The sequence below is a fragment of the Citrus sinensis genome, chromosome 5 (assembly GCF_022201045.2).
Source record: "Citrus sinensis cultivar Valencia sweet orange chromosome 5, DVS_A1.0, whole genome shotgun sequence".
Classification (NCBI taxonomy): Eukaryota; Viridiplantae; Streptophyta; class Magnoliopsida; order Sapindales; family Rutaceae; genus Citrus; species Citrus sinensis.
Genome location: NC_068560.1, coordinates 32,866,380 through 32,888,275, shown reverse-complemented (window position 1 = coordinate 32,888,275; position 21,896 = coordinate 32,866,380). Strand labels below are relative to the sequence as shown.

Here is a 21,896-nt window from a genome sequence, read left to right as displayed (position 1 = left end):
GAATAATGTTCACTACAAACCGTAGTATAAGAGCACAAAAATGCCATCTGAGCGACCATTATTTCATAAAATCTCATGAATAGAGTGTGGCCAGCAATTGTCGCTTCTGTAGTAGCTATAACCCTAGAATGCTTCCTCACTTGAGTAAAGAAACACTAAAAAATGCAGGAGCCAAAGTTGTATACGACGGAATATAAAATTATGAACCAATAATTGTAACTACGATGAATGGGATCTACCAATAATAGTTGCTTCTAATGGATTCATATTCAGATCACTTTGAGGCCGAGTCCTCCTCTGAAAGAATGCGCCTGACTGTATTCGCAAGATCAATGACATGCTTGTCTTCACATCCTGAGCATTCTTATGATGAACAACATTAACATTATTGTAAAGTAAAAGAAATACGAATAATTGGAGTTCAGGTAATAGTAGATAATTTCGAGGGATCCTCAAGGAAATGTACCGAGTTCAAGAAGAGCCTTCTCAAGCTGGAAGAGGTAATCTCTGTTGGGTCCTGAGGGGCCTTCAGCTTGAATAATTTGTCTGCAAAATTCCAAAAAGGAAAAATGCACGAGAGAATGAAAGAAAGAAGCTGGCCCCAAAATCAAATTGTTATGGGAAATAATAAAGAGATTGTTACTCCAAAATATTAATAAACATGATCTCATGGCCATTAATATTTGAATCTACATTACACACAAGGATTAACCAATGACAAGAAAGATAATAAACTAGATAGTCTAGGTTTATCCGATCATCTAACACATGCCGTTTTTTATTACTAGGCAGCAAGATGCACACATATCATGTAATTTTCAATCCCACCAATTGGTCACATGTACACAAATCAAAGGTGCTAATATTTTCTAAAGAAGTTCATTTGTTGAGATTCAAAACTCAAGGAATTGAATAAAAAGCATGTCACACATAATGGAAACTAAAGTAAATAGGCAGAAGACACATACTTGGCAATATCTTCAAGAGATGCAGGGCCCAAATAGTTACTGTTGAGCTGTTTGTTTGCAGATGCAATGTATCTAAGAATAATGGTGTCAATTTAATCTGGTTTACTTTTGGTAAATGTAATGCGTAGAAATTTTATGGTTCAACACTTGTTTATTCAACTTACACCATTACTCCTGAAACTGCTGGAGTTGTAGCCATGGGATCCTGAAACAAATTTCAGCAGATGTTACATGAGCAGTAAACTTAAAATATTCGCATTTATAACTTACAGAGATATTGGCGTTTAAAACTCACAGTGAACAAATCAAGATAAGCTTTCTTGTCATATTGTTTCTCCCTCACTTCTAAATACTGCAAGCCATAGAAAAACAAAAACGATAGAGACTTATTAACAGTGTAAACAAGCAGATACAAGCACAGAGTTAAAAACCAAAACCCCCAAAAAAAAAAGATATTTCAGAAGGACCAATCAGATTATAGCTGCAACACATCAGGTAGACCTCAGAATTTGAGAAGGACAGGTACTATGCAAGCTTATAAGTTCTAATTAATTATGGATTTGATAACTAACAATTGATTTCTTGTGCCTCTAACAAGATGATTTCACCATCATACTCACGACAAGGTACTTCTAGAACAGATCCAATGTGAAATATATGGTAAGACAAAGGTTTACTAAGACATTAGTTGTCCAGTTTTACCCAGAAAATGAATATTTCATCTTGGAACAATAGTAGGCAAGAATATTTAGTCAAATTAGGACTTCAAATAAAAGCAAGATTTATGATTTAAAGTTTATCAGATAAATAGCTGAAAAGGCCTAGGCTTAGTTGATTTGGTGGCAATATGTCATTACGGTTATTCTTTGCTGCTAAGTTAACCAAAGACCATAAATATTTCAATACCAAGGAACGATTAAATAATGAATCATGAGTTACAAATATTGAGCACTAAAATGATGGAGGAAAGTGCTGGTAATTCAATGGGAAAAGGTTGTGACAAAAAGGATCTTACTAATTCAACAAAGCAATTCCAGTAATTAACTTAATGCACATACCGTCACCGCAACTTCTTTATCTTCTTTTTTGGTGATCTTGTATGCAGCTCCCCACTATGAACTCGCAAACCAAAGAATTTGTTTTACAAAATGATCTCACTTGATAATCTTATGGTTATAACAAAGAACACGACTCATTAAAAATCTAAAGCAAATAGAGGACACAATATAGCCTGTCATTCACATATAAATGATAAGCTTGCCTAATACACTCTATGGATCCAAGTTCATATTCATTGAACTATCAAAATCAATTGTTTGTTTCGTTGTCAACGTGTGAGAACCAATAAATAGCATAGTTTTGACCTATAAATTAAAAGAAGTGAACTAGAATAACCTCAGAGACCTCGGTTCTCACAAAAATCATTGCAGTAATGCACCTTAAACCCGTAAGTCAATTTAACCATTAAAAAAAAAATTTGGAGAATGACCAATACTTTTTTTAATCTCCACTAGTGGAAACATATATAGAGTAAATTACAGAGTGACGCTGACAATAAATCAAAGTTCCCGCTTCCCACGTCGTTGGAGCATCATTAAAGGGGATTTAAAGATGCTCCATTGCTCCAATAAACTTTGACCATTAAAATCATTAACTGAATAGAAAAGAAAAGGGGGCAACAGATGAAAACATACACAAACTTCGCCCTCAGCAGGCTCCAATGTCACTGTTCTTCCAGGAAACTTTGGTGTCCCTCTGTGATCCGTACTTCCTGTTCACAGACCCCCAAAAAAAAAGACAAAAAATGTATATAAAATTCATTTGCGTAGACATCAAAGTTCAAAGAACAAATTGCATATGCATTCATTAAAGAATTCGTTAATTTATTAAAGGGTTAAAAAAAAAAAACCTTGGTGGAATACACGGCGGTATCCTTTGATGAAACCAACAACACGTTCATCAAAATGAAACCCAGCTTTCCATATTAGAGACCCGTAACCAAATACCCACATGGCCTTTTTTTTTTTCTATTTTAACTCAAATTCTGATCCTCTTCAGCTCAGTTCATGTATTGCCTCAAATAATAAACCTGTAATGTGTTTTTATTAATTTTTTGGAAACGAAATTCATTTGATTGGATAAAAAATAAAAGAACTAATGAGCGTCGCACTTTTCTCACGTACAATGTTACGTATTTTGGGTTTTGGAGGCCTGGAAGGTCGCATTCGGGTCGGAATACCATCTTGGACCCGTTAATCTTGTTCTGAATTGGGCTTCTTCTTGTTAAGCTGCTCAATTGGGCTTTAATTAAAGCCCAAACAAACAAATACACCGACTTCTTGTTTTTTCTAATAAAATTTGTCGGTACACAACTGTATATTACGAATTAATATCTCATTTGAGATAAAAATTGAAAAGTGAAGCATGAAGCATTTATCAATATAATTTGTTGAGCACATGCTTGATAAGCTAATGAAATAAAATTTTGATTAGATTCTTCAGTTTAATAGCTAACCCAATATTATTTTGTAACTTTATACGACTTGTTTGTGAGTGGATGGTGTTAGTGAGCATAAATCAAATTGAGATTTAAATTTAGTAAGGAGATTGATTCCATAGGATTATATTTAGTATGTTTATAGATTTTTTTTTTTTTGGACAGAATGTCAAATTACTTATAAGGAGAATTTGATTCTTAACTTTTAAATGGTTTACTAATAGAAAACGTCACTAATATCATCATGATATGATATATGATATGATAAAAAATCCCCAGATACAACTGCATTCTGTCTTTGAGATTCGAATTAACACAAGGTATCAAACTATTTTTGATTTTAATAACAAAGAGAAAGAAAAAGCAAATGTTTTCTGTAGAGCTGAACGCTGCAGATTCTAAAAATATGTGTATCTAATTAAGAGGAAGGATTTATTCCAATTCCCTTGTTATATTCAGAAAAATCTAGTATCTCAATTCTCAAACATGACATGGGCAAATCTATTTTCCTTGGAATTTGATTCGTACTATTGTAAGGTCCATTAATGTGATTGTGATGTGAAGTAATGGTCCAACATGTTAAGTGATTCCAATTAATTTAGACTAATTAATAAACTATATATAAAAGCAAATACAGGGAAAAGGAATATTAGAGCACCAAAAAGATATAATATATTATTGTAATTTGGTTTTTGATCACATTAAAATTTCAGCATACACTAATTTGAAACCAAAAAAAGGACACAGTTGGGGGGTGGAGAGAGAGAGAGAGCAAAGGCTTTGAATAGTATTATAATTGATCCCTTTTGGAGAAATTTCTGCTAAATTTCTTCAAAAATTTTCGATGTCATTTTCAAGCTCCTTGAGTTAAGGTACTCTTTGCTTGATTAGTCTTCAGCATCCCACCTGGCCCATCAATGTTATTATCATCAACATTAATTGATTTACATGTGATGGGTAACTCTTGTGCAGCTGCTTTCTCATCAGTGAATGATGCTGCTGAGCTTGGAGGATCTTTGCTTTTGCCCCACACAACAGTGTATAGTCCAAACACAATGAGAATTGCTCCAAGTATGCTGCAACAAATTTTATCACAACAAGAGTTAATATATTTCTGGGAGCAAATTAAAAATTTAAAATTGAAGCATTGGGTAAAATTTGAAACAAATTTAGCGAGTTTAAAGTTACCTTCCAAGATGGACTAGCTCAGCCAAAATAATGACTCCCAAAGCTGATGTAATAATCATGCATAAAGGGCTAAAAGATGTGACAAAAACTGGCCCTTTTTGTTTACTGACAAAACCTTGCACATAATATGCAATGCCTGAGCAGACCACTCCCTGCAAATTTAGATTAAATTAATCAATATGCCCAGCTCGGTCAAGTTCTTATTGATTTCTAAAGCACTCACTCACCGAGTAAGCAGCAGCGAGGAGCCTTGAGTCGAAACCAATTTTCCAGGCACTCATGTCACGTTCCATGATCAAAGACACTGCTGCTCCTTCCACCACGCCCATTAAGCATATCAAAGTTGATAGAGACAGCTCCGCTGGGTACTTTTTTAACGTAAATGACTGTTTCACAATTACAGTGACAGCGAATATTTAGTACAATAGATTAGGTGTTCGAAATATTTAGTACAGATAAATTTATTTATCTGTGCTTACTTGCAATATGAAGAAGCCGGCCCAACCAAAGCAACTGCCTATAAGCATTAATGTGCCAGTGAAAAAATGACTGTCACTGGAATCGACACTACTTCCATGGTGGCTACCTGCTCCTCCGCTTGTGAAATTGATAATCGGACCTTTGTACAAAGTCATAACCATGGCTCCCGCCACCGTGACGGCAGTTCCAATTACCTTGGCCAGACTCTGTAACCTCCTCACATTTACAGTCTCCAACCTGATCATGAGATAATGATAATTATCATAAAATCCAAGGGGGAAAAAATAAAGTGATAATTATTTGAGGCTGTTTTGTAAAAAAAAAAAAAAAAAAAACCTAAGTTGGGAATTGATGCTAAATTCTAGGAATCACTAAAAGAGAATATATTCGTTTAATTTATATTTTTAAAAACTTCTATTTATTTTAATGGTAGGATGATGATGTTGGATCCGCAAATTTAAACTGTCACGTAGTATGATGTAACTGTCACAGTATCCATGGTAGTGAGATTTTTATATGTCAATAACAAGTAGTGGCTCTAAAGCTAGCTTTATTTTATAAAAATTGCTGGCCCTGGTGGCCATAAAAACTACTTTTAGAAATGCATGATTGGGCACAAAAGATTATGATGCGTACTGAATTTGGAATCTCCCAATATATACCTGAATATAATCGCCAGTATAAAGGTAACGGCTGGAAGGATATTGACAGTGGCAGATGCAAATGTTGCTGTAGTGTATTTCATTCCCAGGTAGTAGAGGTTCTGATCCAGCACTGGCCTGTTAAATCCATCGTTAATATATCAACTTATCAGAGAAATTTTAGAATACATAAGAGATTCTTAAGTTAATATACATTAAACTTTTATGAAAAAAAAAAAAAAATTATTGAATACTGTTGGTGTATTGCACCCTTTTTTTGTTACTTAGTATTTCTCTTGTGTACACTTAAGGCTCTTTAGCTAGATTCAAATGAATGAACCTCTTTTCAGGTTTCGATTATAAGAAATAGACATTAAAAAGATGTTAGAAGTATTACTCGAGGAAACCAAGAGCCATTATTCTTAGAAAGACCGGGAGTGTCAGCTTCGGCCTTATTTTCCTGTAAACAAAACAAAAGCAATTAAGTTCATCAATTAGCTAAAAATCATTTGAATCGTATTTGCCAAAGAATATAATCATATACATATTCATGAACATATGTATGCATTAATGCATGTACGTAAATGAAAGGTTAAATAAGATTAAAACCTTTCGAGTACGAAGGCGAAAGGTGCCAAGACAATCGTGGCAACCACGTGCCGATAAACAGCAAGTACGTAATGACTCATGCCATGTTTCAAAGAAACCATGGTGATTATGTACATGCCTGCATAACCAAATTGCAAGGAGATTATTGCTAGATAGGGTTTGAATTTGCTAAGAGCTAGGCAAAATGAAACAAATGGTGTTTGGTCGCCCATCTCTCTCTCCTTCACAAGCACAACTAGTGCTTTTCTCTCTCAAGTACTTCTGTGGTTTGCTTAGCACTCAAGGGGAAGCGTCCTTCTTATAGACTTGTAAAAAAGCTAAAATAATTAAAGCAAGGAAGCATTTCAACACTACACGCATACATGCCCCTAGGAGAAGCACTTACTATCAGTCCAGTTCTAGATTCCCTTATCCATTAACAAAAATAACTCATATTCTCATCAACCAACTAGAGAATCCTCGCCTTGGTGATAGAATCAAAACAAATAATAAAATAAAAATTAATTAAAAGTTAGACAAGAGTTTCTGTAGATCTCTGTGAAGTGATGCTAGCTAGCTTTCAATTTCTTTTCTTTTTTTTTTCTTTTTTTAATTTTTTTTTAAAAATTAGAAGTGGGGATTTGATTCATTGACCACCAAATGATTTTTAGGTTTAGTGCTCTTGGTACAATGATTTTAATGCAAAAGCTTAGTGGTTTTTCGTGATGTATCATGTGAGTGAAATGAAGAGTGGAAGCCATTTATAAAAAAGACATTTGAATTATTGAACTCATGATTTAATCGTGGCACCTCATTTCACTTGTGATTAATTACATTTTGACCTTTATTAAAGAAAAAGCTTAGTTTTAATGACGTCGGCAGTAATTTAATCTGATTTATTCGACGCACTCGGAAAAGAAATTGATCATGAAACTCATAATTTAATTAATTGGTACATGTAAAAGACAGTTTCCAATTTCACATATATATACCTTTATTCTCAATTTTTTTTCAAATTCTTCGAAGTTATCATGATTTCTCTAATCTAACATCATTCAAGTAAACATTTTGTTTTTCGGTGAGAGCGAGAGAATATACAGTACTGATGGCAAAAAAATTAATGAAATTGTCCTTAATTGAGGAATCGTACGTAAATATATACCTTTAGAAAAGCAGTAACTCAAAGAAAAAACATGAGGAGACAAAAAGTCCAGCAATTTAAATAAAGCTGGTGCTTTCACGTTAGGATTCCAATGAGAGAAATAATCGAAGTTGGTGGAATTCCATCTTACAAATGGGAAGCATTGCAAAGATATGTCAAGCAAGTGCTTGTGGCTGTTAGGCGAAGCTTAAAGAAAATAATTTTTATTGTGCAAAAAGAAAAATTAACAAAACGTTATTTTACTAAATATTTTTTGAAGACATGTGGTTAGGAATAATCTACTGTTTTAAATGGGTAGTTGCCTCATCTTTGCATGCTTACTCACCAAACAAATTAAACGACTGGCCATTTCATGAGAGCTTTCTCCATTTTCATCTATCCCTTTATAATAAATCTCCTATTTTCACCTTTTTTTCATTTTCTTGTGCTCCTTTCTTGAGTCAACGCTTTTAAATGGAGATTGTGTTTTAAATTAAATGATGTAATAAATCAAATGTAAACTATAAAATGAAAGTTAATATTATGTAGTAAATAAAACATTCCTTATCAATCGGGGTCATTCATCATTAGAAAAATTTAAACAATCTATATTATAATAAAACACACACAATGACATGTGAGATGTTATGCCTACAAGGTAAGTTTAGAGTATTTGAATGTATAATGTTTGGCCCCTCAAAATTTCACTATTCTCAGATGGTTCTTTCAAGTTTGTGTTTTCTATATTTCGAATTTAACCTAGTTCAGTCACTGAACAATATGCATTTACTTCTTAATTTTTTTTATATATTAATTTAACATCTCATATGACAAAAACGAAAATGTAGGATAATATTTGTTGTAAAATATTGTTAAAACCGTTGGTATCGTCGATTGAGTTCTACCAATGATTTTTTAATTTGTTGTGCGCGTCATTCATATTCTTCTTCTTCGAGAGAGAGAGAAAGAGAGAAGAAAAGAAAAAGAAAAAATCTGACAAAGCTTTGCATATTCCACCGTCCGTATCAGATATCAAGGTTGACATCACTTGAGGCACTCAGAGGCAAATAATTGCTTTATTCTTCCCTCTTCATGTGAATCAAACCACAACCGAATTTTTCACCCAACTTAATATCTAAAAGTATAAATTAAAGAACTATCCCATATGCTTCATTTTGATTAGCTCTTTACACACGTGATTTTCTAAATTTGTTTTAATTTTCGCACACTTATGATTTTACCATATTATTACAAGAAAACTCAGATTCAGCTCATAATGGATATGATTTTATTCTTGGTGCGGTGTGACTCGTGAGCATCAATCCTATAAAATTAAATGTGCTTGGTAGATTTAAAGTGAAAAAAAAAAAGGATTCATTACAATCGAAAGGGAATAGAACTTAATTCCATACAAAACTTGACATATATATACTCCAGTACACCAATTGGTACTAAGCTGATAATAATTTGGAATATATTTTATACTTGGTTTAGGATACATTGCAAACAACCCAACCCCAGAAACATTATGTATATGACCTCACGTTGGATTCCACAACTCCTCCTTTTTCCCAATTAATAAATTTAATGCGTCGCACTTGTATAAATTGATGATGCCGTGATTGTGATTTGTCAAGGCATGATGCATGTGTTTGGAGAACAAACAACTCTTCGATGATACTGTCGGCTTGAGAGATGGATTCACGTCAGCGGCTGAAAATGAATATCGGGTTAAAAGTATATAAGGGTTGAGTTACGTTTAACTATGTTATCTACTTAAAACTATTAGTTAGTCTCATGGACAGTTTTAATTATAAAAAAATACTTGGTGTAGAGAAAGATGAGAGAAATAAATAAGAAAAGGGAAGAGAGAGAGAGAGGACAAATTTTTCTCATCTTTCTCTACACTAAGTACAACTCTTTATTATCAACGTCAAACTCGTTCATAGGAGAGTCGCATGCTTGGATTAAATATATAAAAGAAATATTACTATCGAATGTGATAAATCAACTGAATAGAAAGGAGAAAATAACAACAATTTTATAGCAAACAGAGTAGGTCTTGCCCCCATAATATATGTATAACACTAAAACAAGAAAATTTACAAAAAAACAACCAAAAAGAAGAACACACAATTGATGGCAATCAAACTAACTAAACCTATATTATTGAAAGCTATTGGCATCAAGGCAAATAATCATGTTTTCCCAACTCATTTAAAAAAAAAAAAAAAAAAGCATCATGTTTACCCAAACACCTATCAGGTTTTAGTTGGACAGACAGATGTTCTATTGCACAACAATTGTGACTTAAAAGTCACCGACTTCACAGTACCAATTACAGAGTCGTAGTTTGGACCAACATTATCCATTCACATCACACATTATTATGAATTTCCCAGATAAAATCAAAGAGCGAAGAGCCTCAAGAAAGGCTATATATGTACACGGATTTTTAAAATATGATCAGCACCAGGAAATCGTGGGGAAGATAGTAATTACTCTCCAGCTTTGTGATCAGTATTGTTAACTGTGTCAATCGCTGATATTCCAGTAGCACCCTTACTTGCTGTGATTGGTAATTGCTGGGCATCATTGTTTGCGGTACAGGATGGTGCTAAGCCTGAGCCTGATAATCCCTCCAATGATACTTGCTAGAAAATCAAAAAGTAAGATAATAATTATTGAAAGATTATTATTTTATTAATAAAAATCATCTCTTAAAACTTAATGATGTTATTTCCCGTTATTTGGTTGATATATGTATGCATGCATGCATGTACATGTAGAGGTATAAATTCCGCCGCCTGGTCTCATGTTGTGTGATCACCCGACTTCAAAATAGTTAGGCTAATTTAATTTGCTGTGGAGTTTTTGCCTATTTTATTCTTAAGAGGTCGGTGCAACATGGCCCGTTACTTTATATAATGTTTTTGTCTCTAGTTCGACTTCTTTTTTAAAAATAAAAAATAAAAAATATTAAAATATCTCTCAACTTAGTTGTTTTTAAATTGTTTCCTAAGATACGTGAAAAATTAATTAATTAACCCTGATTTTACAATTGGCCCTTAGTGTGGTGGCACTTTTAGTTATTATTATTATATTTTCTTTTCTTTTTTTTCCCAATGCGGCACTCTAAGTCTTACAGAATCCGATCTAAACTTGAGCCAACGGGGGTTCATATTTTAAAAATCCAAAATGTCAGTTTTGGCTTGTAGAAAATGTATATATGTTAGCTTCCAAGGTGAAGTTTTTCAGTAACGATGATGGAGCCAACAATAGCAACGATGATCATGCAAAGAGGTCGAGGGCAGTGACAAATACTGGGCCTTCTGTCTTCGTCACAAGTCCTTGCACATAATTATGTGATTCCCGAGCTAACTATTCCCTGTAAATGCATTTTTACAAAAACACAAATTAGTGAAGTAATATAAAAATAGTAAAGTCTTATACATGAATATATAGAGGAATTTGACATTCCAAGATTGTAACCAGTAAAGTTTTTAATAAGAAATTTGACATTCGTATTAAAAACACTAGTTAATTTATGGGTTAATAACATCTATAACCCTGACCACATGTAAGGAAACACTTTATATTATTTTCTACGCAGGTCCCCACCGTGTAAAGTGGGGCAAAGAGCCTAGAGTCCCAGTCGACTGCCCATCCACTGGAGCGACGCTCTACAGCAACCGCAATCGCTGCACCCTGCAAGAGTTCCGGCCAAGCATATAATCGACGACAGAGACAGCTCTGCCCGGTATCTCTTTATCGTTATCGACTGAATTACCATGCATGCATTCAAAATATATCATAGAGAAGAAGGGCTTAAGGTTAATTTTGTCAAATAAAAAATTATATCAAATTTATGCTTGTAAACAATTATGGTGCCACGCAAGAAGATTACTTGAAGTACGTAAGAGGAGGACCAGGAGACGCAACCTAGAAGGATTAGGAGTGTTCCAGCCACCCACTGTTTATCGGAGTCGTCGCCACCGCTGCTTTCGCGGTGGCTTGTTGTTTTTTATGACCATGCATGGGAGATGAAGGACAGGGGTTTTGAGTATTGTCGTCAGCAAAGCTTCTCCAGGAGTCACTACGAAGACCTTAGCTTGACTATGCTTGAATCTCTTTCATATTTACTCTCTCTAATCTGTTGGTTCACCAGATTTTTTTTTCGGCGTCTTTTGAAAAGATTCACTGGATACGATAATTTAAAAGAGAATTAACTCTGCATTCATAATCAATTGCAGATGCATATGTTGCTGACGTGAATTTCATTCCCAAGTACGTGAAACTTCGATCGAGGATTGGTCTGTGAATCAAGTACTATATACTTAGCATAAAATATAAATGTTATAATTTCACCTGAGACTTTTAATTGAACGATAAAATATATGTGCCATGTTATTTAATATTATCAATAAACTTACGTTTAATTCAAAAAAAAAACAATACACTTATATATTTTGAATATTTCCAGTATTTTAGTATACATCCTTCTTGCTAATAAATTCTTTGTCATATGTGCTACACCATCGATTGCGGAAAAATAAATATATGTACGACAAGAATCCTAGCGAGATTTTACATCTAAAAACTCACCATTCATTTCATTAATTTGAGTGTATAATTTAAAAATTGCAATTATCTGTACATATTTTAGGATGAGCATTCCATTTAAATAAAAAAAAAAAGAACAAAGTGCACCTCATAAAAGTGATTTTTTTCAGATATATTTGTGTAAAGTTTTCTTTTAAAAAATAAAATAAAACACTTCTGTTAAAGGGTAGTGTTTGGCCCTACTTTTTGTTTTTTAAATAATCCATTATCACCCTAATATTTTAAAAAACTAATAGTAATAACCAATTAATACCCACATGTATTTTGTAGTGTAAATATCATTATACTTTGAGCTAATTAGTTGTGTAGGTATATCTGTTTAGTTATCATATATTTCTCACCTGTTGCATGTTATATTTATATGAATTATAAATTATTTAAGATAAAAATATTAGAGAAAATAGTCCACATCGACTGAGTATTAAAACTTGAGTTAGTATATAAGACTTGAGTAAACCCCAAACTCTTAAACTAGCTTTTAGGTTGAGTTAGGTTTACATGCTTATATATGTTACCAGAGCCAAATTAATGTACGAGTGGCCTACACTATCTTATCATGTGACAAGGACCAATCAAAAGGATGGTATGCACGTGACAGGGGGTGCTATGGAAAATATCTCACATCAACTGAGTATTGAATTTAGGTTAAGTATATAAGATTTGGACAACTTTCAACTTTTGAGTTAGTTTTTAGATTGAGTTAGACCTATAAACTTTTATGAAAAATATTATTTTACCCTCGAAAGGGTCAAATCGCTCAGCCATGAAAGCATCAAGATGTCTTCTTCAATACTCTTTTAAAATATATGGACTGAATGAGTTATTAATTTAAACTATTTGAAGGAGCGTTTACTCGTTATTTTCTATTTCAAAGAATAATAATGTGCTCTTCCAACTCTAACTAGCTAAAAACATGTCAAAATGTAAAGTGTTATGTGGGTGCATGAGAAAACATACTTAAGAAATCCCACGGTCATTATTAGTAAGAAATTTGAAATCTTCATCTTAGGCCCTATTTTCCTGTAAGAAATGAAGAAATGGAGACGCATTAAAATCAACAAGGAAAAGGTTGAAAAAGTACAGAGAATAGAGTAATCTTTTGTAAGAAAATATTTAGTAGAGAGTTAATTTCAAATTATCCCAAATAATCAGACTACCTTCAAAATATCGTCCAAATTATTCAAAACTTTAAATTACTCCTAAGTTCAGTCTTTTTTAATAAATTACCTTTCAAGCACTAGGGCAAAAGGCGCAAGGACAAAGGCAGCAATAGCATTGCCATAAACGATTGGCACATAACGATTCATGCCTTGATTGAGAGTCGCCATGCTAATTATGAACATTCCGGCTGAGCCAAATTGCAAGAAAATCATAAGCAAATATGTCTTAAGATTTTCGAAGACCGTTCTTAATTACTTAAATTATAATTTGATGAACTGAAAACTCTATACGATTCGCACGTGAAATAGCGTGAATGGTCTTTCTTATATAGAGCAAAATCATGAAGCACGCTTAAATTGTTCAGATAATACGGTTGCTCTGGTCATCAATTTGCACTTTTAATTCAACTGATTGTTTTTGTCTTCTTAATCGTTGGGAAATTCATCTTTTCATTAAAAATAAAGGAAGCGGAACATATCAATCAATGTTTCAATCTAATCTTATATGATAATCTAGATGACTATTGCAAATTAAAGGTTTCTCATGCATGTAATTCAACATGAATAGTACAAGTGCTATATAATAAAATAAATAAATAGTATTTCTATCATTCTCTATAGAAGAATACACATATATGGGAATACATAAATATGTAATGGATTTCTTAATAGTTAACCACATTCTACCAACTATTGGTAAACTAATCAAATTCTGCCACTGATTGGTAAACTATCAAACATGTATTATTAAGCTATCTTTTAAAATAATAACTTCTTAATCGAGTTTGTTGGCACTCCATTCTTCCCATCTACAAAACACTCTTTATGATAAAAGATCCAACTAACAATAAAATTATATATCATTATTGATACAATCCAAGAGTACATAACAAGCTAAAAATTAAATGATTTTTCGTGCTTCGGCCTCCATAAAATTAACCAGACTTCAATTTCAGTTAATTAAATTGGATGGAAGCAGTTTCTTGTCGTGCATATAGCGAATTGATTAATCCACCATGACATAATCATATCCATTAATTTTACCTTATCACATAGAACTCAATATACAATAGACTAGCAACATTTTGCAAAACCAAATTAGAACTTAACATCTGGCATCGATCAGTACATATAGTTAATTTGGATGCAAGATGCGGAAAATAGAAACAGCAAACCTATTTATATCAGGCCATGCATATACGTATATATAGAGTACCTGATCAAGATTTTTTTTACCCGGAGATCACATTTAAAAAGAATTAAGTTTTAATTATTAGTTATTAATCATAGGTAGTACATTAGTATATATGGTGTATAAATGGAGAAAATAACGAAAGTGCGTAGTGAGGTAAGCCCATAATGGGGTGGTGAGTGCTTCATTATTTGTCTTCCAAATTAAGTGTTAGTTAATTACGTGTCGTTTTCATCCTCAAAACAAATTTAATCAAATATGTAATAAAGGTTTGGGAGTAGGAGAAAAAATGATATAGGACAGATGAAGCAACTATATACCGTGTGCTATTATTTTGCATCATCATCAAATGATGATTTCTTGTTCCAAAAAATATTAATTATCCAAAAAAATTTTTACACTAATGGAGCCGGTACACACATCAATCAAGCATGAATCGTCATATCCTAAAAATGTGTAAACATACATTTATCGGCTACGAAAGAAATTGGGAGCAAGCAAAGCAATTGGGGATAAGTTTCCCCCAGACATTGGGATGTGTCAGTGATTTCAGCTTTTCTTAATTTTCTTATAGCTGATTGGTAGAAATAAAGCAGCGGCTGTTAATGAATTTGCGTATAGTTGCTTCCCAATCAGCTTGCATGATATTGATAGGCAAAAGAAAACAAATCTTCGCCTCAATTCTGAATTCTGATATTCAAAAACTAATTCCCTTAGCATCAATGACCAAAATAAATAAAATATATGCGAAAAGTATTTTTTTTTTTTAAATCTCAGTTACCATTAATAATAGAAAGAACATAAAATATTTATCAAATACAAAGTCTATTAGTCTTAAAGCAACAACATCTTAAAGGCCACAGTCTATCTAGGTGTATGGATTTTTATTGTTTAAAGTTGGAGTTGATTAACAACAATTATTAGATTGATACGATGTCATCCACTTTAACCTTAAAAAGACCCACTCAAAGTAAAAAGACCCACTCAAATTTAAAAGAATGAACTCTTTTGTTAGTTTAAGAAATTCATTATTAAGAAAAAGGAAGAGGAGTTTTGTGGGGGAAGATCACAGAATACAATTAGGAATTAAATGGTCGGACAACAGATCGATACAATGAAAGAGCCAAAAGATGATAGAGGGTCTTACATAATTAAGTGGAAAGCAGTCAAAAAGTGGGAAAAAGGTTGTTCTTTTCTTCAATGTTGTTTGATTTGCTTTAGAATGATTGAAGAAGAAAGGTACCATTGTGATGAACTAATGAAAGAGTTGTTTTCCATTTGCAATTAAACGGAAAACGAAACTTACAGAGAAGTTGTGCACATTTGCACGTCATATGCTCTATAATCGATCTTATTTTTCTAGTTGCCTTAGTTAATCTGCTACTTAATTAACTGCTTTATTGAAGCACTCACAAATTAAACAATAATAATTGAGTACATATATGCACCATTCTTATTATGTGAGTGAGATATTTAACCATTCTAATAAATTTTCTAACAACTCCATGCACATTCAAGCTACATGCATGGACACGTAAGTCGATAAAAAGGATCTATATACTGGTCTTACACTACTTTAGAGTTCTTTTCATTTTCAAAAAAGAGAGAAGAAAGCGTTAAAATGATTAATCAAATAATTTGGCCATTACTAGCTAGCCAACTACATGACTGTCTCAATAAATTATTGCTTATCAGAAAGCTGCTTTAATGGTCAGAAAAGCGAACTAGCCAGCCAGCTAGCTAGGGATCCATTGATAAAGCAAGAAAACAGCTTTGACATGATTCCAGCTTAGTGATATCGAGTCCAATCCGCAAACTTTAACCCTACAATCAGCCCGTGCATGATTGATAGCGATAGAATATTCAAGATTCAAGATTCAAGATTCAAGATTCAAGATTCAAGATTCATGATTCATGAATCATGAACAAAAGGCCACGAAGCTAGTTTGATCCAGAACGTGTGCGTACACGTACTCATTTATTAATTTGTGCACGGATGTTGCAGTCATGCAATGCTTAATCCATGGGAATACAAATTTGGATAGGCTTGGAACTAAATAATTCCTCTGAAAAAGGAAAAAGACAAATTAAAACGTGGGGGGGGGGGAAAAAAAAGATTGTAACATAACGCATTGATTGAGAAAGAAAGAAAAAAGTTAATATCAATAGACTACGTATCTTCCCACGTCCAAACCCAAATCGTTGATGGTACCGTTGCCAACCAATTTTGGCAAAGGAATTGTTGGCAAGAACGGCATAATCTATGATGAGCAACAACAACCCAATATTGGTTAATTTCCAAATTAATGTAAGAATTAATTAGCAACGCGCTTTCCTCTCTAATTTTTGTCTCTTTCGTCTCTTATAAATATCTAGATCAACATCCCAAGATGAATGTTGAAAGATAAATAATTTTTTTTAACCACAAATTGATATTAAATAAAAATCTGACGCATGCATAAATCCAAAGTTTTATAATTTATTTGATCGTATTATATAAAAATGTACTTTATCTTTTATTGTTTTAATGCTAGTATGAAATGGGTATTATACCGAAACCAAAAAGGTAATCATAATAAACAACGATTTGCAAATAGAAGAAATATCTAGCCTCTATTTCCAAATACTGTAAATGCGTTTATGACAGAACTTTGGCTAGACCAATGTATGAAAGATGTACTTAACACTTGTCTTAATATTAACGTTGAGTTCTTAATTATCAACCTAAAGCTAAGGTCTCTCTCATGTTTGGACACACACATGCTAATTTTGTATCAATTAGTTTTTATTTTTTCAATCTTGACCCATTTTTTTGGCGAAGCTCAAGTCCTTTCACGTAAAGAGATCTACTTAAAAGTTTTAAGTATATCCTTTTAATTTTGGCCCCAATTAACTACAATGACTAAACTCAGTGTCTGGCATCCCATAAGATAACGTTGTGAAAGTGAAGCGTTATTTAATGGAGAAATTACATCTGTTGATAGTCTTGAGTTCTCTTTTCCTCACACGATGAATCCACGGCATCGATAATGGTTGTCACTACCAATAACAGCAATACTAGCATCTATCAAATTTATAATTTGCCACAATCTTTTGGGTTTTTGGCTCATTCAGCTGCTAAGTGACATTTTTTTTTCTGTAATGCAACAATACTTGATCAAATTCGATTATTAATTAATTAATTAGTAAAGCATTACTTTCCAAAGTTTAAATAAATAATAAGAAAAGTAATCTGAAAGAATTGCATTATGTAGCAGTTTAATTAGAGTCTTGAAGGATATTTTTCAAAAGTGCCTCTAGAGAGTTGTAATTTAAATACATAAACGTGGATTTCTGATTGTAAAACCAAAAAGACAAAAACTGAATGAATTGAATAATCCTCTTCCGAAAATGCGACACCATAGTTTGAGAATGGGCTGGGCTTGGTCTCGAGTAAAAAGTTCGTTTTAAAAATAAATACAATACTATTAATATTTTATAATCATAACTATTGAGGAGGAAATTATTCTGTTTTCAGGGAAGCAACTAACACTCTTTAAGTACTGGGAGAAAATCGAGTCCCTATAAGAATGAGTTGTTACAACTGTGCTCGAAGTCTATCGGAACCTAAAGTTAAATGATATTAGTTTTATCAAGTACAATACAAATACAAATACAAAATAGGGAAACAAATTTCATTCAGTGATAGATGATGACAATGACATAACACAATACAAAACCGATTATCCCAATTTTATGTGTCAGTAACCTCCTATGGGTCCTGGCCTCCTGGGTGTTGATAAAGCAGAAAGCAGTCAAACAACATAAAGTTATCTTTGTTGCCTTAGGTTTTCTGATGATTGGATTTAAGAGATCAAACTTAATGGATTGGTCAAAAGAGCAAAATGAAAGCACATCTGCACCTTGTCCACAAAAGCAATGGAAGAAAACAAATCAATGTCTCTACTTCCATAAAAATCACAGTGATTGGCTATAAAGATACACTTTTTCGCTAGAAAGAACAAAAACCAGAAAATTGTTGCCACCATTCATCAGGAGTTCAAGTTGATAATACATCACAATTCAACCACACAACCAGCTGTCACCTTCAAGATACTTCCTCCGGATAAAGCGATTTTAGTTGAGTTTTAATAGCACATATGCCAGTCATTGTCTTAAAGCAGCTGCAATCTTCTTCTGAATTAACTCCACCCCGATCCGAGGAGATAATCTAGGTAGAGCTTCCTGAAAGAAAGAACAATTTTGTGTTAGATATTTAAAAAGATCATGTGAGTTCACCTCCAAAATTGATCAGATAATAAAGGTTTATAAATTTTATACAACCAAACAGGTTTAAGGAAAAAGTAAAAGCATAAAGCACAACAGATGTCAAGAATGAAACAAGCCATGACAAAGGTGATGACATAAAAAATATTTTGTTTAAGAATCAAAACCGCACGTTAAAGAGAAACTGTAGGTATCAGTCATCAATATCTTTTAATTGTGAAATATAAACTTTTTCTAATGTTGGTTATATATGATCTTAATATCTGGTCAGTAGGGATAACGAGAAAATATACATAAACAGATTGATCAGTGATGACAAGAAGACCTCAACTTGTAGAAACTTTCACCACAAAAGATATAGGGTCAGGAACAACTTGAAATATGCGGAAGCAGAAGATCCATCATCAATTACTGATTATATATATATATATATATTTACTGACCACAATATTTAAGAAACTCAATTGCTGATAAGCCATTACACAGTCGAGTGACATTTGGCTCAACCAAGCCTCAATCCTAAACCTGTTGATCCAAGCCATCAGCACCTGCTCAACATTTACTTTTGGGAGTTATCAACTCTCACATGATATTATTACTAGTGAATATATTGCAATGATCATTGGAATATGAAAGACATCTATTACCATCCCCCGTCACAACTCACAAGACAGACTTCTTAAGTTAAATACGGATGTGATTCTCATTTGAAAAATGATCTATGGTCGTCTAGTGAAAGAGTCATTCATGCACTGTTCCACATGATTTAATCTCAAGCCATCTGTTTAAGATATCTTTGTACATCAAGTTATACAATCTTATCAACTGTCACAATGACTGCCCAAATCCTTGTGAGCCTGAGCGTAATCATTCACAAAATAAACCCCCTGTAATTAGCACATTTCTTTCATTTGTAACCTGCCACCACGAAAACAAAAATGAATATAACTCCAGAACTCACATTCTTCGGTGGTCAAATATGACCTTGTCCAAAGCCATATAAATGGGGGGAAAAAAACGTCATCTTATTCTCAGTAAGAAATTACTCTTATCATTTTCAATGAGCAACTGCTGAAGCAGTTGATATCTCCTAGGTAATTTGTATACAGAATCAAAATTTTGAGTTCTTAGAAAAATAAATTTTTAAGTCAACGGTGTGTTGGACTGTTAGCCTTTTAAGCTCCACCTTGATTCTAGTGCTTTTCTCTAATGAATTCATTAGTGTGATAGGAATGTGTAAATTAATGAATCTTGAAACAGAAATCAGCAGACAAAGCTAAAGCTTAAATTTCAGAACAAATTGCCCAACAGAAAATCAAAGAAAAATAAAATAAAATAACCTCGGTGCCATCAGAAAGTACTCTGGCCAATACAGGTATCTCATACTGGTAAGACTTTTCCCACTCAGGATTGGTTGTAATATCTCTCACCTGACAAAATCAACAACACACATTCAACACAATCAATCAAATTACTACACACAGACAAAGAGAGAGAGTGTGTGTGGGAGAAATGGGTAACCTGTAAATCGACGTCGTGAAGGGAATCAGGGCCCGAGAGTAAGAAAGCGGCCTGCAGCTTTTCTTTGAGGCCATCACACAAACAGCAACCGGGCTTTGAGTATAGCACTAGCTTTCTTGTCGAAGATGAAGAAGATGATGATGATGATGAATAAGCCAAAGGAGAAAAACCCCATCTGGATCTTCGTCTGCTAACCAATGTTAATGACAATGGTCGCGCCACTACCGTTGCTACTGTTGCTGCTGCCATAATAGCCATTATGTTCCAGTTATTCTTAGCCTCAAGACTCTTTCTCGGGCCCGTTCTGTTTCCTCTTCTTTTTTTTTTCATATTAATTAAAATTACGTAAATAACTAAATATAAATTATTTTTTATTTGTTATTTTTTATTTTAAAATGAGAATTCAATGAAATATTTAAATAATTATTATTTTAATAAATTTTTTACACATTCATTTTATAATTTATATTTAAAATTTTTTGAGAAAATTATAAGAGTTTAGAATTATGAAAATAGAGATTGTGTAATAAAAATATTTTAAGATTTTTATTATTTTATAAATAAAAAATTAAAAGAATTATTTTTTGAGTGAGAATTCATGAGAAAATAATTGATTTTAATATAAAATTTATTTTTCACAAATTAAATTGAAGTATTTTAAAAATAAAATTAAAAAAAGGAATTATAAGTATTTTTAATTGACGCAAGAAGCTCGGTCCAAATGGTGTTGGTCTAATCGCTTATTATTGGGCCAACAATGTTTTGCACAAAGAAGTGATATAGAATCCCCTTTAAAACTCCCATGTAGGCATGTACCCCTGTTTGATTAAATGGGAAAAAAAAAAAAACCATTAAACAATTAAAAAAGAAGGCACATCATCATATACCATTTTTTTCTTCTTAAATCCGACATTCAAAATTTTAATTAACAATTAAATACAGTTATCATTAGTTCCCAATTTTCAGATAAAGTGGAGCAAATTTGTATGGGCTAAATAAATACGGGACAAATATAAATAAAACAAAGGCCAATGTTTAGAGTCTTGTAACACAAATAAATTGACAAATCAAATTTCATAAACTATAAATAGGGGGAAAACTTCACAAGAAAGAGGCATTTGAAGGAGCAGCAACAAGGCATGAAGGAAAATTTGAACATGAAAATTTATCCAAGGCAAATAGTAGCTACAGACTGCAATTAACACTCAAGACAAGATCCTAGTTAATCGAAACTCAAGATCTTAATATTGTAAAGCAAGCTTCACAATTTTAAGTCAATACAATATTTGCTCAGCCACCATTATGAATGAAGGATCTTCTACTCATTTTGTTGCGTGAAGAACAGACACTCAAAATGTCTGCCCGCGTATCTCTCAACTAAAGTTAGTAAACTACGTTAACACTCCTATGTTAATGTTCACGAGTCCCTTTTAGTACTGCTTCCGCCCATGGGTGTTCATCACTTAACAGGGCGTTGAATAAGATAATTAAAATTTTAAAAAAATAAATTAAAGGGTGCAAGTAGAGAATTGTGTTAAAAATAGAGATAATTATGCTAAGGCCCATTTAGAATCTAGGTATAGCAACTACTTGTATAGTTACTATAATCATACAAGTCATTTCTCTCTCTT

At 32.8% G+C, this 21,896-nt stretch overlaps 4 protein-coding genes across 6 annotated transcripts; all 4 read right to left on the bottom strand.

Annotated features, from left to right (window-relative positions):
* Window positions 1–25: 25 nt before the first annotated feature.
* On the bottom strand, window positions 26–3,124 carry LOC102624007 (gamma-glutamylcyclotransferase 2-3). Of its 3 annotated transcripts, none has more exons than XM_006472694.4 (8): window positions 2,878–3,117; window positions 2,663–2,739; window positions 2,027–2,080; window positions 1,264–1,320; window positions 1,133–1,173; window positions 969–1,040; window positions 467–546; window positions 26–363 (listed from the first exon to the last, which is right to left on the bottom strand). In XM_006472694.4, the coding sequence occupies exons 1-8, from the start codon at window positions 2,978–2,980 to the stop codon at window positions 275–277; spliced, it is 573 nt and encodes a 190-aa protein (XP_006472757.2). In that variant the 5' UTR covers window positions 2,981–3,117; the 3' UTR covers window positions 26–274. The 3 variants fall into 3 exon arrangements, with proteins under 3 accessions (XP_006472757.2, XP_006472758.2, XP_024952296.2); XM_006472695.4 differs by having other exon boundaries at window positions 26–354; window positions 2,878–3,113; XM_025096528.2 differs by lacking the exon at window positions 2,027–2,080 and having other exon boundaries at window positions 2,878–3,124.
* Window positions 3,125–4,114: 990 nt separating this feature from the next.
* On the bottom strand, window positions 4,115–6,662 carry LOC102623712 (WAT1-related protein At4g08300). Its single transcript, XM_006472693.4, has 7 exons — window positions 6,384–6,662; window positions 6,172–6,234; window positions 5,796–5,912; window positions 5,133–5,370; window positions 4,881–5,039; window positions 4,654–4,805; window positions 4,115–4,541 (listed from the first exon to the last, which is right to left on the bottom strand). The coding sequence occupies exons 1-7, from the start codon at window positions 6,593–6,595 to the stop codon at window positions 4,319–4,321; spliced, it is 1,164 nt and encodes a 387-aa protein (XP_006472756.2). The 5' UTR covers window positions 6,596–6,662; the 3' UTR covers window positions 4,115–4,318.
* A 4,073-nt stretch (window positions 6,663–10,735) lies between these two features.
* Window positions 10,736–18,506, bottom strand: LOC102623917 (WAT1-related protein At4g08290). The gene is given in 10 exon segments (XM_052441355.1): window positions 10,736–10,812; window positions 10,815–10,866; window positions 10,868–10,891; window positions 11,125–11,217; window positions 11,219–11,284; window positions 11,411–11,524; window positions 11,734–11,818; window positions 13,084–13,146; window positions 13,354–13,511; window positions 18,381–18,506. Coding segments are annotated over 10 exon segments (858 nt in total).
* LOC102623413 (hypothetical protein) lies at window positions 18,364–20,602 on the bottom strand. Its single transcript, XM_052441399.1, has 4 exons — window positions 20,266–20,602; window positions 20,085–20,174; window positions 19,188–19,292; window positions 18,364–18,702 (listed from the first exon to the last, which is right to left on the bottom strand). Exons 1-4 carry the CDS (start codon window positions 20,593–20,595, stop codon window positions 18,625–18,627), a joined length of 603 nt encoding a protein of 200 aa, XP_052297359.1. The 5' UTR covers window positions 20,596–20,602; the 3' UTR covers window positions 18,364–18,624.
* Window positions 20,603–21,896: the final 1,294 nt, after the last annotated feature.